General features: G+C 32.2%; 4 protein-coding genes and 1 pseudogene across 6 annotated transcripts; 3 read left to right on the top strand and 2 right to left on the bottom strand.

The window, feature by feature from the left end:
* Positions 1-279: 279 nt before the first annotated feature.
* On the top strand, positions 280-4,471 carry LOC124844944 (transcription factor bHLH74). 3 transcript variants are annotated; one of them, XM_088099249.1, is made up of 9 exons: positions 280-1,470; positions 1,599-2,003; positions 2,322-2,555; positions 2,652-2,717; positions 2,830-2,898; positions 3,052-3,123; positions 3,207-3,347; positions 3,613-3,694; positions 3,788-4,471. In XM_088099249.1, exons 2-9 carry the CDS (start codon positions 1,623-1,625, stop codon positions 3,808-3,810), a joined length of 1,068 nt encoding a protein of 355 aa, XP_087955375.1. In that variant the 5' UTR covers positions 280-1,470; positions 1,599-1,622; the 3' UTR covers positions 3,811-4,471. The 3 variants fall into 3 exon arrangements, with proteins under 3 accessions (XP_087955375.1, XP_047177918.1, XP_087955370.1); XM_047321962.2 differs by having other exon boundaries at positions 280-1,060; positions 1,381-2,003; XM_088099244.1 differs by having other exon boundaries at positions 280-2,003.
* Positions 4,472-5,934: 1,463 nt separating this feature from the next.
* Positions 5,935-7,798, top strand: LOC124844942 (uncharacterized). Its single transcript, XM_047321959.2, has one exon. It carries the CDS (start codon positions 6,004-6,006, stop codon positions 7,459-7,461), a length of 1,458 nt encoding a protein of 485 aa, XP_047177915.1. The 5' UTR covers positions 5,935-6,003; the 3' UTR covers positions 7,462-7,798.
* Positions 7,799-10,077: 2,279 nt separating this feature from the next.
* LOC148204857 (amino acid transporter AVT6A-like) lies at positions 10,078-13,400 on the bottom strand (annotated as a pseudogene).
* Positions 13,401-14,412: 1,012 nt separating this feature from the next.
* LOC124844947 (DNA binding protein) lies at positions 14,413-16,676 on the bottom strand. Its single transcript, XM_047321966.2, has 4 exons — positions 16,390-16,676; positions 16,093-16,288; positions 15,237-15,323; positions 14,413-14,736 (listed from the first exon to the last, which is right to left on the bottom strand). Exons 1-4 carry the CDS (start codon positions 16,617-16,619, stop codon positions 14,587-14,589), a joined length of 663 nt encoding a protein of 220 aa, XP_047177922.1. The 5' UTR covers positions 16,620-16,676; the 3' UTR covers positions 14,413-14,586.
* Positions 16,677-22,289: 5,613 nt separating this feature from the next.
* On the top strand, positions 22,290-23,159 carry LOC148204858 (uncharacterized). The gene has a single exon (XM_088092870.1). The coding sequence runs from the start codon at positions 22,290-22,292 to the stop codon at positions 23,157-23,159; it is 870 nt and encodes a 289-aa protein (XP_087948996.1).
* The last annotated feature ends 770 nt before the right edge of the window (positions 23,160-23,929 follow it).

Raw genomic sequence — 23,929 nt, forward strand, 5'->3', positions numbered from 1 at the left:
ACTGCTTTGAAAAAATATATGGTAGGAGTTGAAGTGAAATAGTTATATTGTTGTTGTGATGAAGAAGATGGTTGGAATATAAAAAATATATACATTGGTTAATGAGAATGGATATTAATTTAGGGTAAACTGAAGCTGAAAATGATTACAAGTGTGGGAAGAGAAAAGAGTGATTAGGTTGTGCTTGTGCAATAATTTACCAACAGGAGCAGTTGGCAGTAGTTAGTGTGTCTTTTAAAATGATACATGTCACCTCATAGCTTGGGCAGGTACACAAAGAAAAGACTCTCTCTCCCTCTCACTCACATATTTTCTTTCTCTCTCTTCTATGTGTGTCTTTATCTTTCTAGCTTGGTGATAGTAGCAGTAGCTCCTGGGGGTGGTGGTGGTGGTGGTGTTGTGTTTTGTTGTGATCTATTAAAGTTAGATATTTATGCTACATTTTGATGTTTATGCTTAGTACCCAATTGGTGAAATTGGTCTAGCTAGCATTTGATGCTCCCGTCAGAGACACCCCAGTAAAGGGAACTCTGCTAAATTCTGTCTCTTTCAGTCATCGCAGGATTTGAGTAGAATTTGATGCCCTTGGTCGTGCCTTGTTCTTGGATTCTCATCCCAGAATTTAATTGCAAGAGTTTCAACAACCCCTCCTGTCCTATCTTTTAAATCAAAGAAAAAAAAAAGAAAAGATAGATACTTTGTTTTTGTTCACTCGTGTTGGAGCTTCTTAATTAGAAGGGTGTTTCCACTTTCAACCAAGCAAGAAAACACCACCACCAACAACACAGAACTCGTCTAGTGACAGTGCTAATCTTGCTTAACACCGATGTTTTTTTATGGAATGAGGGGTTTTAGATGTTGTTGTGAGGACAGAGGAGAAAAGGGAATCTGCTTTACTTGTAGTTTGATGAGCTGTTAGCTAATCTCACTGTCTATGTCCGCTTTATGCTCTGAAGACTGAAAGGTTCACTTTCTTGTCTGAGAGGAAGCATTTTTTCCCCCTTTTACTGAGCATTGAAGCAGTAGATTTGATCTTGGTTTAGGGTTTTTGAAGGAACAGGTAAAAAACGAAGCTGGTGACTGACTTGGAGATTATATTCCATTTACCTTTTCTTTTGTTTTTCATTTATCTAAGGCTACACAATGAGGGTTTTCTTTTACTTTAACTTCCTCTCAGTCCTATAAAGCTGCCAAGTTATTTGTTCCTTGTTTAGTCCTGCAAGATATCTCTCGAGCCAACTTAGTCAAAATTCACTTTACCCTTTAATCATATGCTATTGTTTATTTCTAGATGCAGCTCTGATGTGATGAAACTGTTTGAGTCTGATTGATTGGTGAATTATATATAAATAGGTTACTTTCTTGGTTGTGACTGTTTAGGGACTGTCGAGTTTGTTCAGATGGGGGGTCAGGAAAATGCCATGGGGTTTCAACACGGAAATGAGAACATTCTGACTTGTCCATCTTCAGGTCTCAGTGTTGCCAATGTTAATGTTTCAGAAATGGCTATTAGTTCCGTGTCTATGGCCAAGCCTTCTGATGTTGCTAACCCTTTTCTTGCTTCTTCCGCTTGGGATCCACTTGTTTCCTTGAGTCAGGCTCAAACTTTTGGAGGCTCCTCAATGATTTCTCATACCGACTTTGCCAATGCCAACTCTTCTTACCCTCTTGTTCTGGAAAACCAAGGAATTACCAACACTTCCCACCTTGTTCAATACATGTCTGACTCAAATCTAGGGGGCATGGTCCCCAAGGTTCACTCCTATGCAAGCAGGGGCTTCTCAGAAATGGTTGGTGCTGCCTCTTTTGTCCAGCATGGGTCTGCTGATGTGGCTAACTCAGGGTACCCACCACATTATAATCCGATCAAGGACACTCAGATTAATGGTGAACAATCTCAGGTTGAGGATTCAATTCCTGAAGAGGAAGCACCAGGATCTGGTCCTAGTGGGAATAGAAGAAAGAGAGGGCTTGATCATAATTCTACCTTCAGCCCAAATAAGGTTTGTTCATTTCAATGTGATATCTCCAAGGACAAAACTTAGATGCACTTTCTTAAGTATTTCTTGTGTGTTGTTTTCCCATCTAAATTGGAGTTTTACTTCTTCTATCCACACAAAAAGATTTGTATTAAGATCAACATGCATTATCAGAGTGAAATTCTAATTTTACTTAGAGAACAATAGGAGAAACATCTAAGCAAGTGTATATATGTTTTGTCCTACATACTATCTCGTTTAGGACTTTTGGAATGTTTCATTGGTGTTGTTTTGTGTGGTTGTGAGAGCTAATGAAAGAAACGCTTTATGAGGTTGGATTAGAATGCTGAGAGTGAAACTGTGAAAGATTCTCCGGGGAGGGCCTGTGATGGTCCAAAAGAACATGAAAAGAAGCCAAAAGTTGAGCAGAACAACAGTGCAGATTTGCGTGGCAAGCAATCAGCGAAGCAAGCTAAGGACAACAGTTCTCAAAGTGGAGAAGCTCCTAAAGAAAACTTCATTCACGTGAGAGCTAGAAGAGGACAAGCCACAAACAGCCACAGTCTTGCAGAAAGAGTACCATCCCTGTCTCACCCCAATATTTGTCATGAAAAAGTTTGAAATCCTTTATGTATTTTTCATTGTCTAATTATACAACTTTTTTGTTTGCAGGTGAGAAGAGAAAAGATTAGTGAGCGAATGAGGCTGCTTCAAGAACTTGTTCCTGGTTGCAACAAGGTGATTTGAATATTGTGATTGTGTTAAATGGTTTCTCTGAAAGTATGATGATGTCTTTGCGTACTAATTTTCTCTTTGGTTAAACCATGATGGTGTCTTTGGTTTCTGTTAGATAACTGGCAAAGCCGTAATGCTGGATGAGATAATAAACTACGTGCAATCACTTCAGCAACAGGTTGAGGTATGAAAGTAGTGTCATAATTTATGATTTCAATTTACCATTTAAAAGGGAATAGTGCATAGTAAGAAAATTTTTTATGACAACTTTTTTGTCTGTTCAATTATTATGGTTTTGTGATTTGGTCAGTGAACTTATGAAAGAGATATTTTGCAGTTTTTGTCCATGAAACTTGCCACAGTGAACCCAGAACTAAACTTTGATGTAGACAGGATTCTATCCAAGGATGTGAGTGAAGGCCTTAACCTTCTTGGTCCATTTTCTATATTTTAACAGATTGAATTAAGATGATTTCATTTCTCTTCACTTAGATTCTTCAATCACGCATAGGACATGGAATTAGTGCATATGGTCCTGGTATCAATTCCTCTCACACATTCCCCACTGGAAATTTCCATGGAACATTGGCTGGCATGCCTAGTACATCATCACAATTCCCTCCTTTGCCCCAGGTAAAAAGACTAAACATCTCTGAACACGTTACACTCTGATGAGTTTACTTTCTATGCACTGTTGTCAAAGTAAAAACAATCAATCAGAAATCATCCTTGGTATTGTTTTTAAGATAGTTAGTTAAATTCATCAAACTTAACTTTTGTAAATGAATGATAATGTAAAAACCCTTTACACTTTTTTAGGTGCATATTCTATTTACACTGCTCTAATCAACACCCTTTAGTTCTCAATTTTGAAAAATACTGATACTCTTACATGCAGAATGTTTTGGACCATGAGTTCCAAAGCTTCTATGGAATTGGATACGATTCTAATACAGCACTTGACAACTTGGGACCCAATGGTAACAGTAGACAGAATCTCAGTTTACTTTTGGTTGTCTGCACAATCACTATCAAGTGTCTGATTCTTTGTAATTTATTGTTAAATTGAACAGGGCGGTTGAAAACAGAGTTATAGTGTGTGGATTCTTATATAGCCATGTTACTACTACATCAACAACAACAAAGACTTTGGAATTTTCTTGTTGACTGCACAATTTAACTGAAGGTTGAAAATGGGGGAACAATAGAGAGAAAGAAAATAAAGGGTTTAGCTGTATAGGGTCCTTAATACCTAACTGTTGGCTCTTCGAAGTTTTAGCAGAAGATGACTTGTTAGATTTATGAATTGGAAAATGAGTTGCACATTATAATGTGTGAAATCTAGATGATGTAGAACAAGTTGCAATCAACGGTCTTGTTTAATGGCATGGAGAGCAGTGTTTTGAGGAGCATGCTAGTAAAGTGTGTGCAACTATCATTACTTTTGTTGAATTACTATTATTATTATTATTATTATTATGTATAGAGTTGCCAGGTTCAGATTTTTGAAGCACATTGTTTTCAAGTTTCAACAGTGTTGCAAGGGTTTATGGTGTTCTTATGTTTTTCTTTTCAAAAGAAAATGTAACTAATGAGAGAAGCTTCTTAGTGCATGCATCTATTTGCAAGGGTGAAAATGTTGCAACTTGTATGATGGTGGTGAGAGATTGTTTATGTAGATCAGTGCTTCAAATATTGGTGTTTCTTTTTTTTCATTTTATGATGTTCTTTATATAACGTGATGTGTTCTTCACTGATCCAGCTTGTTAAAGAGAAAATAGGATAATGACTGAAAATCTAAATGGTTTTATGCTGTCATATTTGTTCACAGGCATGATACCTTTGTTGGTTTTTATTCTCAAAAGTAAAATCAAATTTCATTTCTAATTGTCAAGTTCACTGGTATGGTTGGTTGAACATCTTACTTGAATTGTTATAAACTCTCTTAAATGTCATCATTTTTTATGAATAAAAAAATATAAACTTGATTTCTATTTAATTCATAGTATAAATAAAGCTGATACGGTTGTTGAACTCATTAAACTTTGTTAATTTTTTTCCGAAATATCTTATATCTGTCAAAATTGACTAAAATTGATTACAATTCAATGTATGAATTAGAGAAAATTACACTCATCTTTTGAGATATTTTTAAACAATATTTACACTTTTTATCTCTTGCATTTTAAATACTGTATTTGTATTTAAAATTTATGCTTGTAATAAGTTAATATTTTTTATTATTCCTGTACTTATTTTTATATTAAAAATGTTCTCATGAAATAAACTTTGTTCTTGTGTTTTTTTTAATCAATATCGTTGTGTAGTAAATATATAGGTAACTTAGTTCTAAAAGAAATTCTAAAATACTTGTCCTTTACCTAACAAAATAAAATTAAAATTTAAAATAAATAAACTTTATACAATTATTCAATTAAAAATACGTACTCTAAATAAAATAAAGGTTATAAAATATGAAACATAAGCATGTAAGAAAATTACTATTAATTGAATATCAATACATTGTAAGTGAAACTGCATATTAATTTATTTTTCATCAGCATAAGATATGATTTTAAAATATTTAATACGAAATTTACAATGTTGGACCACACGACATTTATAAGTCGATGACATAATTTACATAATAAATATTAGAAGAAGAACAGCAACCAAATATGTAAGTAAATATAAGGTTTATAGATGTGAAACGTGTACCGAAATGGTTAAATGTTGTTCAGCTAAGTTTTTAATGTTACGAGGTTGCTTTTTCTGCTGCAAACCTGTGATTCGCTTCTGTACGTTTCAAAGATAATAATGGCTTGTTAATTATCACAGTTTATTGGGGTTGAAATGGAGTCTGGTTTTGTTGACGAAACAAACAGAAAGAAAGCTTGCAAGAAACTATTTATATTGCCAAAAATCACTGTTGATCCTTGGTTTTGTGGATCTTTGACGTTAGAACATTGACTTTTGTTGTTTAACAGTTCAACTCAAAGGTGACTAAAATGTCTTCATCTGCTTCCAACAGATTAGGTGAACAACAACGGTTCTGATTACAGTTTGGTATGAGATTGAGGGTTACAATGTGGGTAAGAAGTTGAGCAAACAAACAATACTTACACCGTATCATTCCCACCAACTCACGTGGCAGGCTCCATAGTTTCTTCTATAAAAGTCTCATTACACACTGCAATGCAAATCAGCAGTGTGCATTCACAGAGCATTTCTAAACTGTTGTGAAAATCTTCTTCTGCTATAGATTCTTCTCAAGTTCTTGTATTCAATCATGGGGACATGTAGTTTGTCTAAAGTGATTTTCTCGTTTGTGTTTCTGATGTTGTCAGCAAGCAGCCACACGGAGGTTGCTGGAGCACGTGTTCTTTTGGAATCAGCATTGCCCAAACCAGAAGTGTCACAACTTCCCAAACCCGAGTTCTCAGCATCACATATCCCTGCATTTCCAAAGCCTGAGCTCCCTAAGGTTCCTCAGTTGCCCAATATAGCTGAAATACCAATTCCTGAATTGTCTAAACCAGAATTTTCTAAAGTCCCTGAAGTATCTAAAGAGTTGCCCAAAATTCCTGAAATTCCTAAATCCAAATTATCCAAGCTAGAGTTACCTAAAGTTCCTGAATTTCCTAAGTTAGAGTTACCTAAAATACCTGAGATACCTAAGATTAGTGAATTGTCAAAGCCTGAGTTATCAAAAATTTCTGAACTATCAAAGTTAGAGTCGCCTAAAGTTCCTGAAGTGCCTAAGTTTGAGTTACCCAAAGTTTCTGAGTTGCCTAAAGTCCCTGAGTTGCCTAAAGTTCCTGAATTTCCTAAATCAGAGTTGCCTAAAGTTTCTGAATTGCCCAAACCAGAGTTGCCTAAAGTTCCTGAATTGCCTAAGGCAGAGTTTCCTAAAGTCCCTGAATTGCCTAAGCCAGAGTTGCCTAAAGTCGCTGAATTGCATAAGCCAGAGTTACCTAAAGTACCAGAGATACCTAAGTCAGAACTGCCTAAAATACCTGAGATGCCTAACATTCCTGAATTTCCTAAGCCCGAGTTACCAAAAGTTTCTGAATTGTCAAAGTTAGAGTCGCCTAAAGGACCTAAGTTTGAGTTACCTAAAGTTCCTGAGTTGCCTAAAGTTCCTGAGTTGCCTAAAGTTCCTGAGTTGCCTAAAGTTCCTGAATTGCCTAAATCAGAGTTGCCTAAAGTTCCTGAGTTGCCTAAATCAGAGTTGTCTAAAGTTCCAGAGTTGCCTAAAGTTCCTGAATTGCCTAAGCCTGAATTGCCTAAGTCAGAGTTGCCTAAAATACTTGAGATCCCTAAGATTCCTGAATTACCTAAGTCTGAGTTGCCTAAGACAGGGTTGCCTAAAATTCCTGAATTGTCTAAACCAGAGTTACCTAAAGTTCCTGAATTGCCTAAGTCCAAGTTGCCTAAAGAAGTTGAGATACCTAAGATCCCAGAATTGCCTAAGCCCGAATTATCTAAGCTTCCTGAATTGTCAAAGTTATATTCACCTAAAGTCTCGGAAGTGTCTAAGTTTGAGTTGCCCAAAGTTCCTGAATTTCTTAAAGTTCCAGAATTGACCAAAGTTCCTGAATTACCTAAGTTTGAGTTGCCTAAGTCGGAATTGCCTAAGACAGAGTTGCCTAAAACACCTGAAATGCCTAAGATTCCTGAATTGGTTAAACCCGAATTATCTAAAGTTCTTGAATTATCAAAGTCAGAATTGCCTAAAGTACCTTAAATGTCTGAGTTACCAAAAGTTCCTAAATTACTTAAGTTCGAGTTACCTAAACAAAATTTCCTAAAGTTCCTTAAATTTCAGTGTTTAGTTGTTTATGTTTCGTGGATGTTACGAGATTCATATTAAATTTCAGTTGTGTATAATATGTTATAGTTACATGAGAGAGTTGAGAATGTGTTTTGGTTTACTCCTAATTTGAACCTTTCTATATGTAAGTTACATACAGTGTGAAGTTGTTTGGATCGATTATAGTTATATTACAACATACTGATGCACATATCTTCATGTGTTAAATGTTGTGAATTTAATACGATTGTTTCCATATATTATGTTTCTATTTTAGTTTCAGCCGTTACACTTTTTTTTTTTTCTTGTTTAACAAAACATACAACTCCAAATTAAGCTATGAATATGGTAAATAAGTAACATTAGCTACTTATAGATTTTAGCCATTTCAAACTTTTGAATTGTGCACATCTATTATAAATACAATTTATATTTAAAAATTTATAGTACGTCTGGAGATATTAATAGAAATAGGAAATACCATACAACCAAAGTGATTGATGTTTGATTCCCGATTCTTGAAAATACAGGGTTAAAGATTAATCTTCATGTTCCATAGAAATACTTTTGGTAATGAGAAAAAAAAAATCATAAACAAATTCAATCAAAACTTGATTAGCTCTCAAGTTAAATTTTATGATAATAGATAGAAGGAAAAAATAACTACATGTTGACAATATTAAAAGAGAGAGAGATAAGTATACGAAAAAGAAAAACAAAGCTTGTACTCATCTCATTGTGATATGTTAAATTTTAAAAGTTAAATTAAGATTAATCAAAATTGTAGTAGCATTGAAAAATAGTTTTACTTCAAAAGAAAAATGTATTAAATTTAACATAATTGATAACCATTTAAAAATAAAATAAAATTAAAAGTAAATATTGAATCGAGAAATAGTATTTCAAAGAATAAAAATAATATCTACTCTTATATTATAACTTAAAAACTCAATATCTAAATTAAATATTTATATATATATATATATATATATATATATATATATATATATATATATATATATATATATATATATATATATATATATATGTGTGTGTGTGTGTGTGTGTTTTTTTTTTTTTTTTGTCTTTGAGTCTGACTTTAAATTGTTATTGTTTAAAATAACACTATATCTCAATTTAATATATCTATTTATAAGTGCAAGACTTACATCTTGTTTATACTAAACTTAGATCTACATTTGATTTAATTCCCCAATATTAAGAATTATTATTTTCATCTCCTAGTTTATAAATGACGCATCTTTTGTCTTTACAACAAAATTAAAAATGAGAAATTACCTTAAAAATAGAAAATAAAACATTATTAAAATTGAAGAACCAAATTAACTAATTTTAAACTTAGAAAGTAAGAAAAGTAGTTCAAATCTGTTGAATAAAAAATATTTAAGTCTAAATTTTAACTTTAAGTTAAAAAGAGTGAAATATATATATATATCTATCTCTGATAAATCACAATAAGTACCAACTTGAGTTTATTTGTTTGCATCACAATAAACAGCTCACAATTAAAGCATTTAAGCAAATGTCACCCAGATCTGTTATTGCAGCATTGCCTCATCCCGTTTTATTAAAAACGGGCAAATCGTGTCTATACCCTTTTTCTCCAGCTTAGCTTGTGTCATCTGAGCTAAAATACTAATTTTTTTCTTATCTGATAATCAAGAACACATTTGAAAATATATTTAAAATAAGTAGTAAATCTATACTTACAGCAAAATTTTATTGAGTAATCTGAAGGGTTGAATTTGCATAAAGCTTTGCTTCTGTTAAACGCAAGCACCACACATCTACCACACCCAACACCATCAAACTAATTTCACAATTGCTTCCTCGACCCTATCATTTTATTTAATTCCTTTTTTGCCCTTGAGTTTTATTTGAAGCTTTCGGAAAGGTGCGGTGGTGTGGTCCGGATAATGGATACCGGAAGAGGTATGTGGATGACTGGAAAATAGATTCCGGAAGGGAAAAAAAAGGATTCCAGAAGGAGAAAAACCTGTCCATAAAATGGATTCCGAAAGGGACAAAAATATATTCCAAAAAAAAAGTTCCGGAATTGATAAGTCATTATCCCAAAAATAATTCGTTTCAAAAAAGAAATTGAAAATTTTCAGAGAAAAGATTTCTAGAAAGAATTTCGAAAAAAATTTCTGAAAACATATTTTTCTTTTTCTGGAAACAAAATTTCAAAATATATTTTCTATTTCCGGATTACATTTTTGGAAAGTAACTTTCAAACAAGGGCAAAAGTGGAAATTCAATAAATGAATAGGTGCAGGAAGTAATACCCAATTAAATTTTGTGCTACTCCTGTAGACACTATACAAGCCACTAATGTTAACTTGACTTTCTTTGTTGCAACCCCACGACTATCCCTGTTAAAAAAAATAACTATGTACTACGAGGAATTGAAGATTGAGCACTATGGTGAAGATGTAGAGATGTCACATATCAATTTCAAGAGATACTTATATCTATGTTTGGATAAAGTTGGTTTAAGATTTAGAATTTAAAGTTTATGAAAAAATATGAACATAAACCGAATGTCAACTCGCATTCGCAGTTAATTTTAGTTCATGAAGAAACTCAATGCATTTATAGTTGTTATCTTTTTCTCATGTATATTGAAGAACTTTTCCATGCATACATATACCTAAGCAATAGCAGCTGGAAAAATGTTCCAGCAGAAATAGCAGCTGTGGCCCCTATGAAACTGGAAGGCATCCCAGATGCTGGAAACAAAATTGGCTTCAACAAAAATGCAAGCCATGAGAACTGTGCTTACAAAATAGAATCTCTTGGTGTCATAGACAAGAGGAATGGCATGTGGAAACGAAGACCACCTAGGTTTGAGGTCAAAGGACAAAAACACAATTGGAAACACAAGAATAAGGTTAATGTCATAGCTCACTCAAATTATATCAGTAAGAAAAGAACCATAAGGTACTCCAAGATATCACCCAATGTTCTGTCCCCACATAAGAAAAAACCAAATAAGGTGGTTACTATGTGCACAGATGAGCACAGTAATGGTCCGGACTATGGCCTTCATTTGGGAAGGATCTTCGAATTCATTATAGTATAAACTGCATTAGAATTCAAAACATGGTAAACTGAATCATGTCATGCCATACATTTTAGGGAATTAAAGCAGCAAATGAAAGTTTTTTTATTGCAATACAATGATTGATAACTATGTACAGAATTAGTAAAACTACATATCTTGTGAGAAATGAAAATTATTAATTTGGATCAGACATGACATAACTATATATAAGTAGTTAAGATTATGAGTTAATTAGCAGTCATCACCTAATAACTTAAACATGTTAGGCTCAATGGAAGAGAATGTATGTTGCCCTTAAATATACCTATAGGACCATTGTTAACATAAAAGGCATAATACGTTCTTGATCATGAGTTGGACTCCCAACTATATATCTAAAAAGTTCAAACTTAAATCCATTTTTGCTCACGTAACTTATGTATAGAGGGATTTTAACTTGTTTTGACAACATTATATATATATATATATATATATATATATATATATATATGTCTTTCCATTAAATGTTAGTATTTATTGGTTCTTTGCTTAATGTTTGTTATGGTTTGATCACCCATGACTTGATGTGTGATTCATTAGGTGTTAAAAAATATTTTTTGAAATCTAAAGCTAAAACAAAATACCTAATGAAACTTGTATCCAGGAATGGAACTTGACTCATTAGTTGTCTTAAACCCTAGTTATACCTAATGAAACTTGTATCAAGGAATGAAACTTGACTCATTAGTTATCTTAAACCCTAGTTGTTAAAGCATGTTTGTTTGTTAGGAGTTCAAGGAATTGACTTCTAAAAAGGAAATTTAGACTCAATCTACTAAGGGATTATTAGGGTTTGAATAAATTTGTGTATTGACATTCACATTATAAAGGAGAGGAGTTGAATGATTAAGTGCATGAGAGTGCGGTCGGTGAAATCTAATCTCAATCATACCATTCCATATCATTTCTAATATTTCCATCTTCTAAGTGTGATAAACTTCCAAAGTTGATTTTAATCGTTTATGCATAACTTTACTTTCTTACACATAACACCAAATTTATGAAAATATTCTTTAGTCTAGATAGGTTCTTAATTATATAGTTGACTAGTATTACACAAGTCCCTTCGGAAAATTATACTTAGTCTTACCATTTACTACTTCTATGACTTGATAGACTTGTCAAGAAATTAATACTATCAAAATTTCAGCTCGATCCAATGATGATGGAAACAATATTCACAATTTTACTGTGATACGATGAATATGCCAACCAATTTTTTCTCTCTTCTAAAGGTTGCGAAAATAACACACTCTTAACCTAAAAATTCCCTCTCCACTTAAGTTAAGTGAGACAAATTGAGCTTGATTAGTTTGGACTTTTACACAAATAAGTGGGAGCTTAACTCAACATTATAATACCCAACATAAATCAAAAAACTAGATCAAATTTGGAAGGAAAATAAAGAGTGTATACAAAAATTTTTATTGCAATGCAATTATTGATAACTATTTATTGAATAAGAGAATAATTGACAACAAACAGGATAACCTACCACCTTACACGACCCTTACCATTATGAAGACAGATGCAAGCAAAGACTAATATAGGCATAGTAGTGAAAAGATTCAAAAAAGACTCAAGGCCAATGAACTCTGGCATCAATCATGGCATCTCAATGCTTCAATCGTTAAACTTAACAATTGTTACACCGGCTGTTATCACCACAAACACAATAGGAAACCCACAGGCAATGCTGAGGTGTATCTCAGGGAACATCATGTGAAAATCATACAGCTGAAGTAAGGGAAGAGCTAATCAATGTCTATTTCATGAATGTTAACTATCATTTGGTGCATGTATCATGTGCACAACCAAAAAGAAAAGTTCAATTAAAAAACATGTCTTTTGTATATGTAAAAAAAATCAATGTTGTAAAAGTAAAGGGAGGGAAGAGCCGTACTCAAACACCTGAACGATAAAAGAGGCACCAGCATTGATCAAATCATTCTTCCAAAACCCTTGAATTGTGCACTCATGAACATGATCTTCAGAACACATCACCTGTCAAAAGACGGTAGTCACAAAAAATTTTAGTTACAACATTTTTTGCCTCTATCTTCAAACACTAAAAACTACCCAATTAAATATAACCTTGGATAAACCAAAGCTCAAATACAAATAATTGCTCTTTTTAAATAACTTTTTAAAAAAATATATAATTTTCAGAATTCATCTTTCATAATATGTCCGTATCCTTTAGTACAGAAATTTAATTTTAGCCCCCTGTCTAACTTTAAAGTGGGCATGCTCATTTAAAGTAAACTCTGACCCAGAAAAAAAATCTCAAAACCTTGGAAAAAGAAATTCTGTGTTGGGAAAGGCCGCTTAACCATTAAATGTACATAGTTGAAGTTTCAAATGTTTCCAAAATCAACTTTTCACATGAAAGAAAAATTCAAACGATTCAATACATGATTTGATTCCACCCACGAAACAATGAACCAAAAGACAATGTGAATTACAACTACAATGATAATGAAATATGATAATATTATACCTATGATAACCATTTACACGACCAGCATTGCAACATTGTTTATGATGAAGCAAAGCGACAATACATTCCAACCAAGGCCACCAAACGCCTGTGTACAGCACAAGCATACCAGCACCAGTTGCTTGATGCCAGCACCAATGGCGGAGGGGAAGAGGTTGACCACAGAGCCAGAGAACATGTCAAAGCCGCCTTCAATGTCATGTTTCCAGGAAAGTAGGTGAATGTGGTGGGCTTTGGGGCTTCGCCAAACTTATGGTCAAAGAGGGAAAGTGTGATGATCGTGATTATGTTTATGTTTATCAACTTTGTGTGTGTAAACTACAGAGCCCAAAGAGAGACAGAACTACAAACTAAAGATTATTATGTATGGGGTTTTGGCCCTTTACTTGAGCCACCATAATTCCATTTTGGTAACAATGATTAATGAGTAAGGAGTACTTGAATAAACTTTTTGGTCAGTAGATATGAATCAGTTTTGACTGATCATCATTTCATACATGGTTTTACCATGTAAACAAAGCTGCTATATGCAGGAACTTTTCTCATATTTAGTTACAGTGCTAACGCAAATAAAATGAATTTGTTCACACATTATCAACTACATACATGGCTACTCTAAACAAAAAGGCGATAGATAGTTTTTCTCTGTTTTGGTGCAACGCATAGCTGCTGATTGGTGGCTATCTTGTTTTAGGAGGTTCCAATATTAACAAAGTCTTAATGTCACATGACTGAGATTTGATTTGTACAGAAATTTCAAGATAAATTTGGGAGATATCAAAGAAAAGTTTCATAAAGAATTCATGCTAAATTACTAATAGTAATATCAATAACAATAATAATAAATCATTAACGACATGAAACTTAATAACGTCTTTAATATGCATCCTATATTTCAAATAAAAGTACCACCTATATTATTGCATGGTGCTCTTAAGATGTTATGGAATTTATAAAGTCAAATTACAAGAGAACGAAGCATATTAACTAACAAGAGGAGCTATATACTGATGAGCGTGTTTGGATTAACATTTAATCAATCAAATTATGATGAGATAAGTAAATATTCTGTTTTTCTATTTCGTGTTGAGAATTGATATTTAATTCTAACATTAATTGCGTTCAAGCAAATGTGGATATTTTGAATCAAAAACACTTATAACAAGTTTTAATATCAATCTACATACACTAACCAAAACGCACACCATCTCTACCTGATATTTGTGTCAGCATAACTTCTCTATTTGCGATAAGAGAATGTCAACAGAAAACATGAAACTTTAATTTGGCCATAATTTAAAACGAAAATACCTGATAATAATTAGTGATTAGTACTGTCTAATGTAGAAGAACACCCAACATAACAAGGCAATAACTATCATACTCTAGTAAGAACATACATTGTAAATTCATTGTTGCTCTGCTACTAATGTCAATTTTTTCTCTTCCTTTTAGAGCTCTTGATTGGTTTGGTCTTAGGGTCCTGATTTGATTGCGTTGATGATGATTTCCCCGCAGCATAACTCCACAACGCCCTTTCTACATCAGATGGGGTAAAGGAGTCACTTTCTGAACTTAGTTCCTGCAAATTACCACAACCAAATTCCTAGGATGTAAGCGGGGTATAGCAACTTCATCTATGGTTCTAGTCCACACCTTATGACAAAATATTTTCACATTAACAATCTCAGCACCAAATTCATGCCAAAATCAAACCCAAAAGAGAGATAATATCAAGTGTCTAAAAATGGTCTCGATTGCAGTTGCAGAGAAGTTTTTGGAGTCTACATAACTGCATTACGGCTACAATCATGGTAGCATCAACAACGTTTATTTATAATTTTTTACACTTTCAAGAACCACGACGCAACTTCAACTAAAACCTAGGACAATATGTTGGTAATCACAGCCCCCTTTGGAACAAAGAGTACTTTTTCAATTCGATAAAATTATTTTCATCAGCATAACATTCCCTTCTTTTACAATCAACAAATACTTTACAATCAACTAATTCCCATCTTCCTACATTAAAACATAAAACAAAAAGGATGAATCCCCACATTGAAAGGCACAGAACAATACCTTCGCTTTCATCTGCAACTTATCTACAAACTTTAGATATTGCTTCAGAGAATAATCTTTTGAGTTTCCAAGAGCTGCCTCCATAGCCTGCAATGCACTCTATTAGTAATCACAAACAAAAATAAGAACTTACTTTTTATATATTGTCCATATAATTACACATTAGCCAATCATAATTGTAAGAATAGAAATTATTATTATTAGTTCCGAACTAAAGTCCACCCGCTCATATAATATTGTTGGAGTAAATTATTATTGTCTGTTCCAGTGGAACTTAGTTTACCCTTAAAAAGTGTATCAATGAGTTTAGGGGAAAAGCATACATAGATTACTCTTCAGCTTACCCGATTCTTAAAACATTGTTGGAAGTTCTACGTTGATCAGTAACAAGACTAGTTTAGAATATATAGTGCAAACCTTATTTTATAATTTTGTAAGTCGATTTTGTAAAATTAAGATAGTTGTACCTACTAAAGGACTACTCGTTAATATTCCCCAATCAATAATTAGGGATAGGAGTCTTAACTTTTGAACTCTCCCTTTTGCAAATGTTTATTATTATTATTATTGTATATTATTATTATTATTATTATTATTATTATTATTATTATTATTATAAACTTAATTTGATGTAGGAATTAGTTACTCTATTAATAACAACACTAATTAAGTGTCCCTAAAATTATAAAATGTCAAAAAAATAAATAAATATGTCAAATAATTATAAGGGTAAGTTATAGAATGGATTACAATAACAGTAAGCAGTAGATGTGAGAGATTAATCATTTATTTGATATTTCGATAATTTGAATGACTAAAATTGTAGTTCAGTGAACAAGTTAACAGAGTAATGGACCTCGTCAGACATGAAAGGGGTTAAGTGCGGAGAGAAAGCAGCCAAAACGGCAGAGGCGGTGGCGGGACCAACGCCTTTCAATACAGTGAGTTCAGCGACGGCTTCCGAAACATCGGGAAGGCTCTGAAATGCCTTCTCAGAAGCGGATTTCACAACGGCGTCGTCTAGGGACGAAACGAAATCCAACAGACGCGGCCTGAAAAAATTCAACCAAAACAAAATCGTACCCAAACAATCACTATGGTATCATATAGAGAAAGAGAGAGAGAGAGAGAGTGTGTGTGTGTGTGTAGTGACCTCCACTTGCCGCGCGTGAGCTTCCATTGCATGAGACTGGAGAGTTCTGAAGTTGTGAGAAAGGGGTTAGGGTTTCGTTGGCGAAGGATGGAAGGTAGCTGGTTGCAGTAGAATTCATCGAGAGAAATCAAATTGGGTTTGTTTTTTGTGAGAGAGAGCGTTTGAATTCGAGATTGGTATGCAGCGAGTGCTTCCTTCCACACCTTCACTTCTGAACATCCAAAATCCATATTCCCACCAAAACCCTCACTCACTTCCCGCTCAACCCATATTTGATTTCTCTGTGTTATTCTGGTTTTTTAACATTTTTGCAAGAATAAATAATAGAATTAATTGATTTTTAAAATTATTATTTAATTTTTGAATGCGTAAAAAATGAAATAATAACTGTAAGAAAAAGAAAATCTCTATTTTATGTTTGTAAGCAGGTAACTAATTCAGTCTTTCTATGTTATTTTGTACATTCTATTATTTTGATATCATATAAATTTAATTAACAAACTTATCGTCTTTTAATTTTAACTACTTTGTTGACTAGTTTCCCGAGCATAAACTAATGCTATAATATTAATTTTACATTTAAATATTGTAATTAAAAAATACTTTACTTTTAAGCAATTTTGATACTTATATATTAAATTAAAAGTGTTAACTTATTTAGAGAATATTATATTATATTTAAAACTAATTTATCAACAAGTATAAAAGATTGATACAACATATATTTTTTTTAATTGTATCATTTTATTTTGAAATTTATTTAGATTATATTATATTATTTATAATTATATTCTAGATTTTATTATAGGAAACAATATATTTCATGTATGGGTTAAGGTCAATTATTCGATTTTTAATGTCTCGATTAAGGTTCAAGTTTTTTTGTGTCAAAACTGTTTAAATCGTACTAGGAGAAGATACTCTAATACTAAAGTTATATCAACTTAAACATATAGCAATGAATGTTATAATTAATGTGTTTTCTTATCTCAAATTTTATTTATAAATTTTTTTTGTAAGCTTTTAATTAAGGTTGATCTAACTATGACCCAAATTTTAGTAATCATGTTTTAACTTTGAATTAATCGATTGTAAGATTCATTTGATTTGGTGTTTTTCAGACCGAAAGAAGTCCTATGTGTGATCGGACAATCTATTAGATGATCATTCGAGCTTAACACATTGTCATTCGAATGATTTAGGTGGTCATCCAGTATGATATATAATTATTCGATTTATTATGTGATTGTTTAAGCTTTTACTTGATTATCTAAACTCAATAACCTTGTTGTATGTGATGGTTAACCATTCAAATTGTAGTTAAGTGAATGATCATACAACACACTATATTTAAAAAAAAAAATTGTGCAATGCCAAAGAAAAAAAGAAATTACTTGGTTTTACATTATGGGAGGTGAAAGAAAATGAGAGGTAAAAAGTGTGTCGAAGTCCCTTCGGCTGCAGGCTGCTTCTTCCTGCACCATCAATATTTTTCCTACATCAAATGTGAATTTTTACTTTTTGAAACATAATGAACTAGTTTTGGAAATATCTTTTTTGGAATATATTTACCAATTTCGGAAATGTATTTTTGGAAAAACCACACATATTTCAGATCAAAGTTAGAATTTATATTTTCGTGATGGAGAATAGAAAGAAATTTGATGGGATGAGGTCCAGATTTGGCAATTGGACTCTGGCCCGTCTATTTTAACATATCATATCGAAGAAACTAAAAAGTACATTTTTTTTATTTGAACTAGATTTTTCTTTTATTTTCAAAACATGTCTTCATTCTTAACATGAGTTCGAGTACTCTATTTTTTTTTTAAACTATAAATAAACCGTATATTCAGTATCTGTTAGCCTTATACAGAAGAGAGATTACATTTTAATATTATATTATATAATATTATATCTTTCACATTTATTTTTATTCCTTTTCAGTTAATATTATAAAGCAGTTAATATATATTCTGAAAGTGGTCCATTTATTTTTTAAGATAAAAAAAACCGTTTTTAAAAAACGTGCCCATGATTCTCCACCACAATCTCTTTTAACGTTATATACTCTGTGATGGTTTTTGGAGTAATATACAGACTCTTTCAGAAAATTTCATATCAGGTCACTGAGCCTACTCTTTCCTTCATATATACATCACCATCGTGTTTTAAGAGCAAGGGTTCAGAAACCAGAAATTAGGCAAGCGTATAACAATGGCTGGAGGTTGGTCTTTTCTGCTTCCGGTTTTATTCTTGTAAATCTGAATATGATTAAATGTGCTTGTTTGATATATTTAGATTTATTGAATCTTCAGTATGAATCTGTTACATATTTTTTTACAGTATCATGTTATAAATTAAAATATATAATTTAGATTTAGTATTTTTGTTATCTCAACAAATTGCTAAAATATTTTGCATTCGATCATTCGATGTGCATTTCACACGTTACACACACACACATTTTCACTTATATTTTAAATCGTTTATATTTAAATATAATTTTATTATTAATAATTTTGAAAAACAATGAAATTAAAGATAAAAATAAATAAAGGACAAATAATTAAGAGCATTAATATACAGAAATTAAATTACAGGAATATATATATTACAAAGGTTTAATTAAGTTTTAACTCTCTATCCTTTCAAATGAGTTCGTTTTAAATTATTTTGGTATATTCAATTTTTAAAATTAAAAAAAAAATTAATTCGATTTTTTTCACTAAATATCCCTCTTAATTAGATTATATGACTCTTATCTTATTCCAACACCTTTCTTAGTTTTAGTCACGTATAAGCTTGTAATTTTAAAATTTTATGATTTAACTATCACTTATATGAAAATTTTTATCACTTATTTTAGTGACTCCAACTTCTCTTTTTTTATTACAAGTTATCGTTAATAAATCCTCAACCTGGCCTGTAATTTTGTATATAGAAAATCTTTAACCATCTTTCCATAGACAAAAAAATTGATAAAGAAATTTTCACAAGTGTTAGAGACATTCAACGACGTCATAGTATAGATTAATTATGAGAAAATTATATGTGAATAATGTGATTTTCTTTAACATACAAAATTATAAATTATTTGTATAACTTTATATGTATGTATTTCGAAATTACTTGGATAACAATTATTTGACAACTTTCTATAAATTTCACACTATGAATATTGCTTGACAATATTCTTTAACCTCTGTTAAAAAAAATATATTCTTTCACAAAAAGATAAATTATCCATATTTTAATTTTAATTTTCGTTGAGATAAAATTATCAAGATTAATAAATATATTTGAGATATTGTTGACTTTGACACTAAAAATTCTATATATCACAATTTTTTCATTAAAAAAATACATTAGATGGAAAAACAAAATATATTTAAATTACCCATTGATTCCTAAGTGACATGTACTGTTATTAAGGGTATTGCAATAACTTCAAATATAATAAGGTATTTAAGATACAAATATTAGAATTAGTTCCTCACACTGTTCTTAGATTAAACATATTGAAAAGTGGAAACAAATATTTATCTCTTTTTCTATTTATAAGAAAAGTATTGAACACATAAAAACTTTGTTTTTATGTAGTTTTTGTTTTCTATTCATTTAAATATCTGAGGCTTGGAAAATTAGTTGCTGTCTTCTTATTCTTTATAGTACATTGTACTTTCTCTCTTTCTTAGCACGTCACATTTTCATGCAACAAAAACCAGTTATCATACCTTCCTTACAAATCCAGAGTCATAAAAATTATTTCTATCTTTACAGTTTCGATTTGTGAAATCGAAGTTAATTTTTCTTCTTAACCCGTTCTTCTAATTTCAAATTAAAGTTAAAGTTTTTTTTTTTACTTTATACTTATTACCGTTTGGTTGACAGAAGTTAGTTAGATAAGGTTTTCTTGTATCAAAATTAATAAGAATTCAACTATATTAACAATAAATGTGTTAAATATAATCAACTTAATACAATACTTTAAATCTTTATTTATAAATTTCGAAATGAGTTTTAGATTAATATTAACTTAATCACGATTCAATTAGTAATAGTCATACTTAGATTTAATGTAATCATCTTTAATATTAACTTTTGTTTAAGGTTAATCACTCAATTTTTTAATGGAGTTGTCTAATCTTAAACTAACCGGATGATCATATTATACCTGATTAAAATCATAAAAATATGTTTGGTTTTGAACTATCATAGGAAAATTATAATAACTATTTATAATAGGCATATATAAGTGAATAATACAAGAAAACCATTCTAAAAACATATACCCAATGAATCAACCTGAGACAATATAAAGACACCAAACAAAGACCAGTGATTGAACCACTCTGGATTTTTTGCAAGATAAAAGTAAATGAAAGAAAAAAAATTCTTTATTGACGTTTCAATGGAGGATTCAATGGTCATTTGTTGAATACACCTCTAAAAAAAGGTGGAGGAATTTAAGTGAAAAAATTGTACAATATCTCAAACTAAGCTATGGCACTATGTTTGCTAATCAACCATGGATATTCAAGTCTTCAATATAGAAATGTATATATAAATTGACCAAAGAAGTCAAAATCAGCACCTTGTACAGCCAAAGACATTAAAGAAAAGTGCTTCATATCAAACAAATCATATTTCATCTTTACTCATCATGCATTTTGAATAATTTCAAGATTAGGATTCCACTAAAAAATATTTCAAGTTTTCACTATATTAGTATTCAACTTTCAGAAATTTCGTGTGATTGAGTGGAATATATAGTGATTGACATTTGTCCTAAATTTTATTGTATGCTTTATTTCTTTCTCATATGTAAGTTTTCTTTTTAGAAAGTGCTTTTTAAAACTTGGATTTGTAACACTTTCCCGATAAAGTGGAGTTTTTTTTTTCTTTTTCTTTTTATTTTGCCTGCTTAAAATGATTACGTGGGGATGTTAATGGAACAATATGAGTAATAGTTCTTTGTTATGTTCTTCGTAGAATAAATATTTGTCATTCATTCTCATATAAGCATGGATATCTATTACGTGATTACTACATATTTTTTTAATATTGGTGAATACTTACAGATATTTATAAAAGAATTTTTAAAAATATTTAACAACATATTTTAACCATAAAAATCTATTAAAAAAATATATCAAAATGTATAAAAATTGATATGAAGCTATAAAAAATTGTATAGTTAATATGTAAATCTAAAAAAATCTATATAAAATATTTATAAAATATCTATATATATAACCAAATTTTAAATATTCAATCAAAGATAACAACATTCATATGAATTCAAATAAAATACAATATATTTCGGGTATGAGGTCCAATCACTACAAACACCTACACAATTTTGTTAGAATAAACAAAAACAGAAAACAGATTCAGTGTATTTGAGCTACTATAAAAGCAGAAAAACAGAAAACACAGTTAATACTTTTTACTCATTACCTTGTGTGCATTCTCCGTTTTTTTCTCTCTACTCTGATCATCATCTTCATCTCTGATCTGTGCTTGAGAGGGTTAAAAACCCTAGCTGAACTTCTTCATTCTCTCGGCTCTCTCTCTCACTACAAAACTCTGAATCTTTCTTTCTCTCTCTTGCTACGTAGGATTATTTACTTAATCCTGGTCTGAAAGTGTGCTTTCTCACTTTTACCCCTTACACCTTATGTTTTCTCATTTCTGCCCCTCTCACTAATATGGTATCAAGAGCATAGGTTTTGTGCGTGTACAGTGGGTGTGTGATTGGTGACTGGAATTGTGTGTATCCAGAAGTGGGGAAAGAAGGTTTCTTTGGGTGTGGGTAAATCAAAGAAACTGCAAGAAGCTAGCAAGAAAGTGATGGCAGGTGTTGGAGGAAGTTATTTGATGATTGGCGTATCAAGATGCAAGCCATCTTTGGCTTCCAAGATGTGTCAGAAGTGATAGAAGATGGGCTACCTGAATTGGGTGCAAGAGCCACTGAAGATGAGAAAAGAAGTTACAAACTGCAGGTGAAACTGGACAGCAAGGCCAGGTTTTTGTTGTATCAATGTGTCAGCCCAAAGATCTTTAACAAGATCTCTAAGGCTGCTACTGCTAAGGAAGTGTGGGATATTCTAGTGAAGATGTATGGTGATGGAGACAAAAACAAGAAAGTGAAATTACAGGCACTGAGGAGGCAGTTTGAGGTTCTGATCATGGATGAGGGTGAAACCGTGGCAGAATACTTTGATAAAGTTCAAGAACTGGTGAATAAAATGAGAGCATGCAAGGATGCAATTTCTGATGAGTACATTGTTGACAAAATCCTAAGAACTCTAACCCCCAGATTTGATCATGTGGTAGTGGCTATTGAAGAAGCCCGTAATCTGGAGTCTATGGAGATTGAGGAGTTGCTGCACTCATTAGAAGCTCATGAGTATCGCATCAATGAGCGCAAGCAGTGCCAAGAACAGGCCCTACAGGCCAGATCTCAGTTTAAAGGGAAAAAGGGGTTCAAGAAATGGAGTAAGGGCAACAAGAAAGGTAAAGAATCACAGGAACAACAAGGGGAAGATTCCATTGAATCTGTGACAGTGAAAAACCAGAAAGCTGGTGGAGATTGGAAGTTTGACAAAAAGAAAGTGAAATGCTATAATTGTCAAAAACTTGGACATTATGCAAAAGAATGCTGGAAAGGGGAAGGTGCTAAGAACAAACCCAAAAAGAGGGCTAATCTGGCCCACGAGGATGAGTCAGATTCAGAGGCTGTGATGTTGATGGCCAACATTTGAGAGGAACAGCCAGAGAGCACAACATGGTACTTGGATTCTGGCTGTTCCACTCATATGACAGGGAGGAAGGACTGGTTTTTGAGGATGAAGGGAGTTGTACAGGGGAAGATCCGGTTTGCAGATGACAGAAGTCTGACTGCAGAAGGGTCTGGGAGAGTTGTTCTGAGAGATGCAGAGGGTAAAGAGGTGATAATTGAAGAGGTACTATATGTACCAGGACTGAAAACGAATCTGCTGAGCTTGGGACAGCTATTACAGAAGGGATATGTGATGAAAATGGAGAACAATTGTCTCAGCATTTTCAATCAACATAAGAAGATGATTGTGCAGGCTCAGCTGTCACAAAACAGGACCTTTCGGGTGGTGATGAGTGCAATAAAACAGCAATGTTTTACTGCAACAGAAAATAAAGAGGAATGGCTGTGGCATCTCAGATTTGGACACCTAAATTTCAGGGATTTATCACTGTTGAGTCAGAAAAATATGGTGAGTGGCTTACCTCAGGTGAAAATTCCAGAAACAGTGTGCAAGGAGTGTGTCCAATGCAAGCAGACCAGGGGCAGTTTTCAGAAGATCTTACCCCAGAAGTCAACAGAAAAATTAGGAGTGGTGTATTCAGATGTGTGTGGCCCTATACAAGTAGAAACACCTGGAGGCAGCAGGTATTTTCTACTGTTTATTGGTGACTGGACCAGGAGATGTTGGGTCTACCTGATCAGGAGAAAGGGGGAGGTGTTGCAGACATTTGAAAAATTTAAATGTCTTGTTGA

The sequence above is a fragment of the Vigna umbellata genome, chromosome 1 (assembly GCF_029865625.1).
Source record: "Vigna umbellata cultivar VRB3 chromosome 1, Vumbellata_1.0, whole genome shotgun sequence".
Classification (NCBI taxonomy): domain Eukaryota; kingdom Viridiplantae; phylum Streptophyta; class Magnoliopsida; order Fabales; family Fabaceae; genus Vigna; species Vigna umbellata.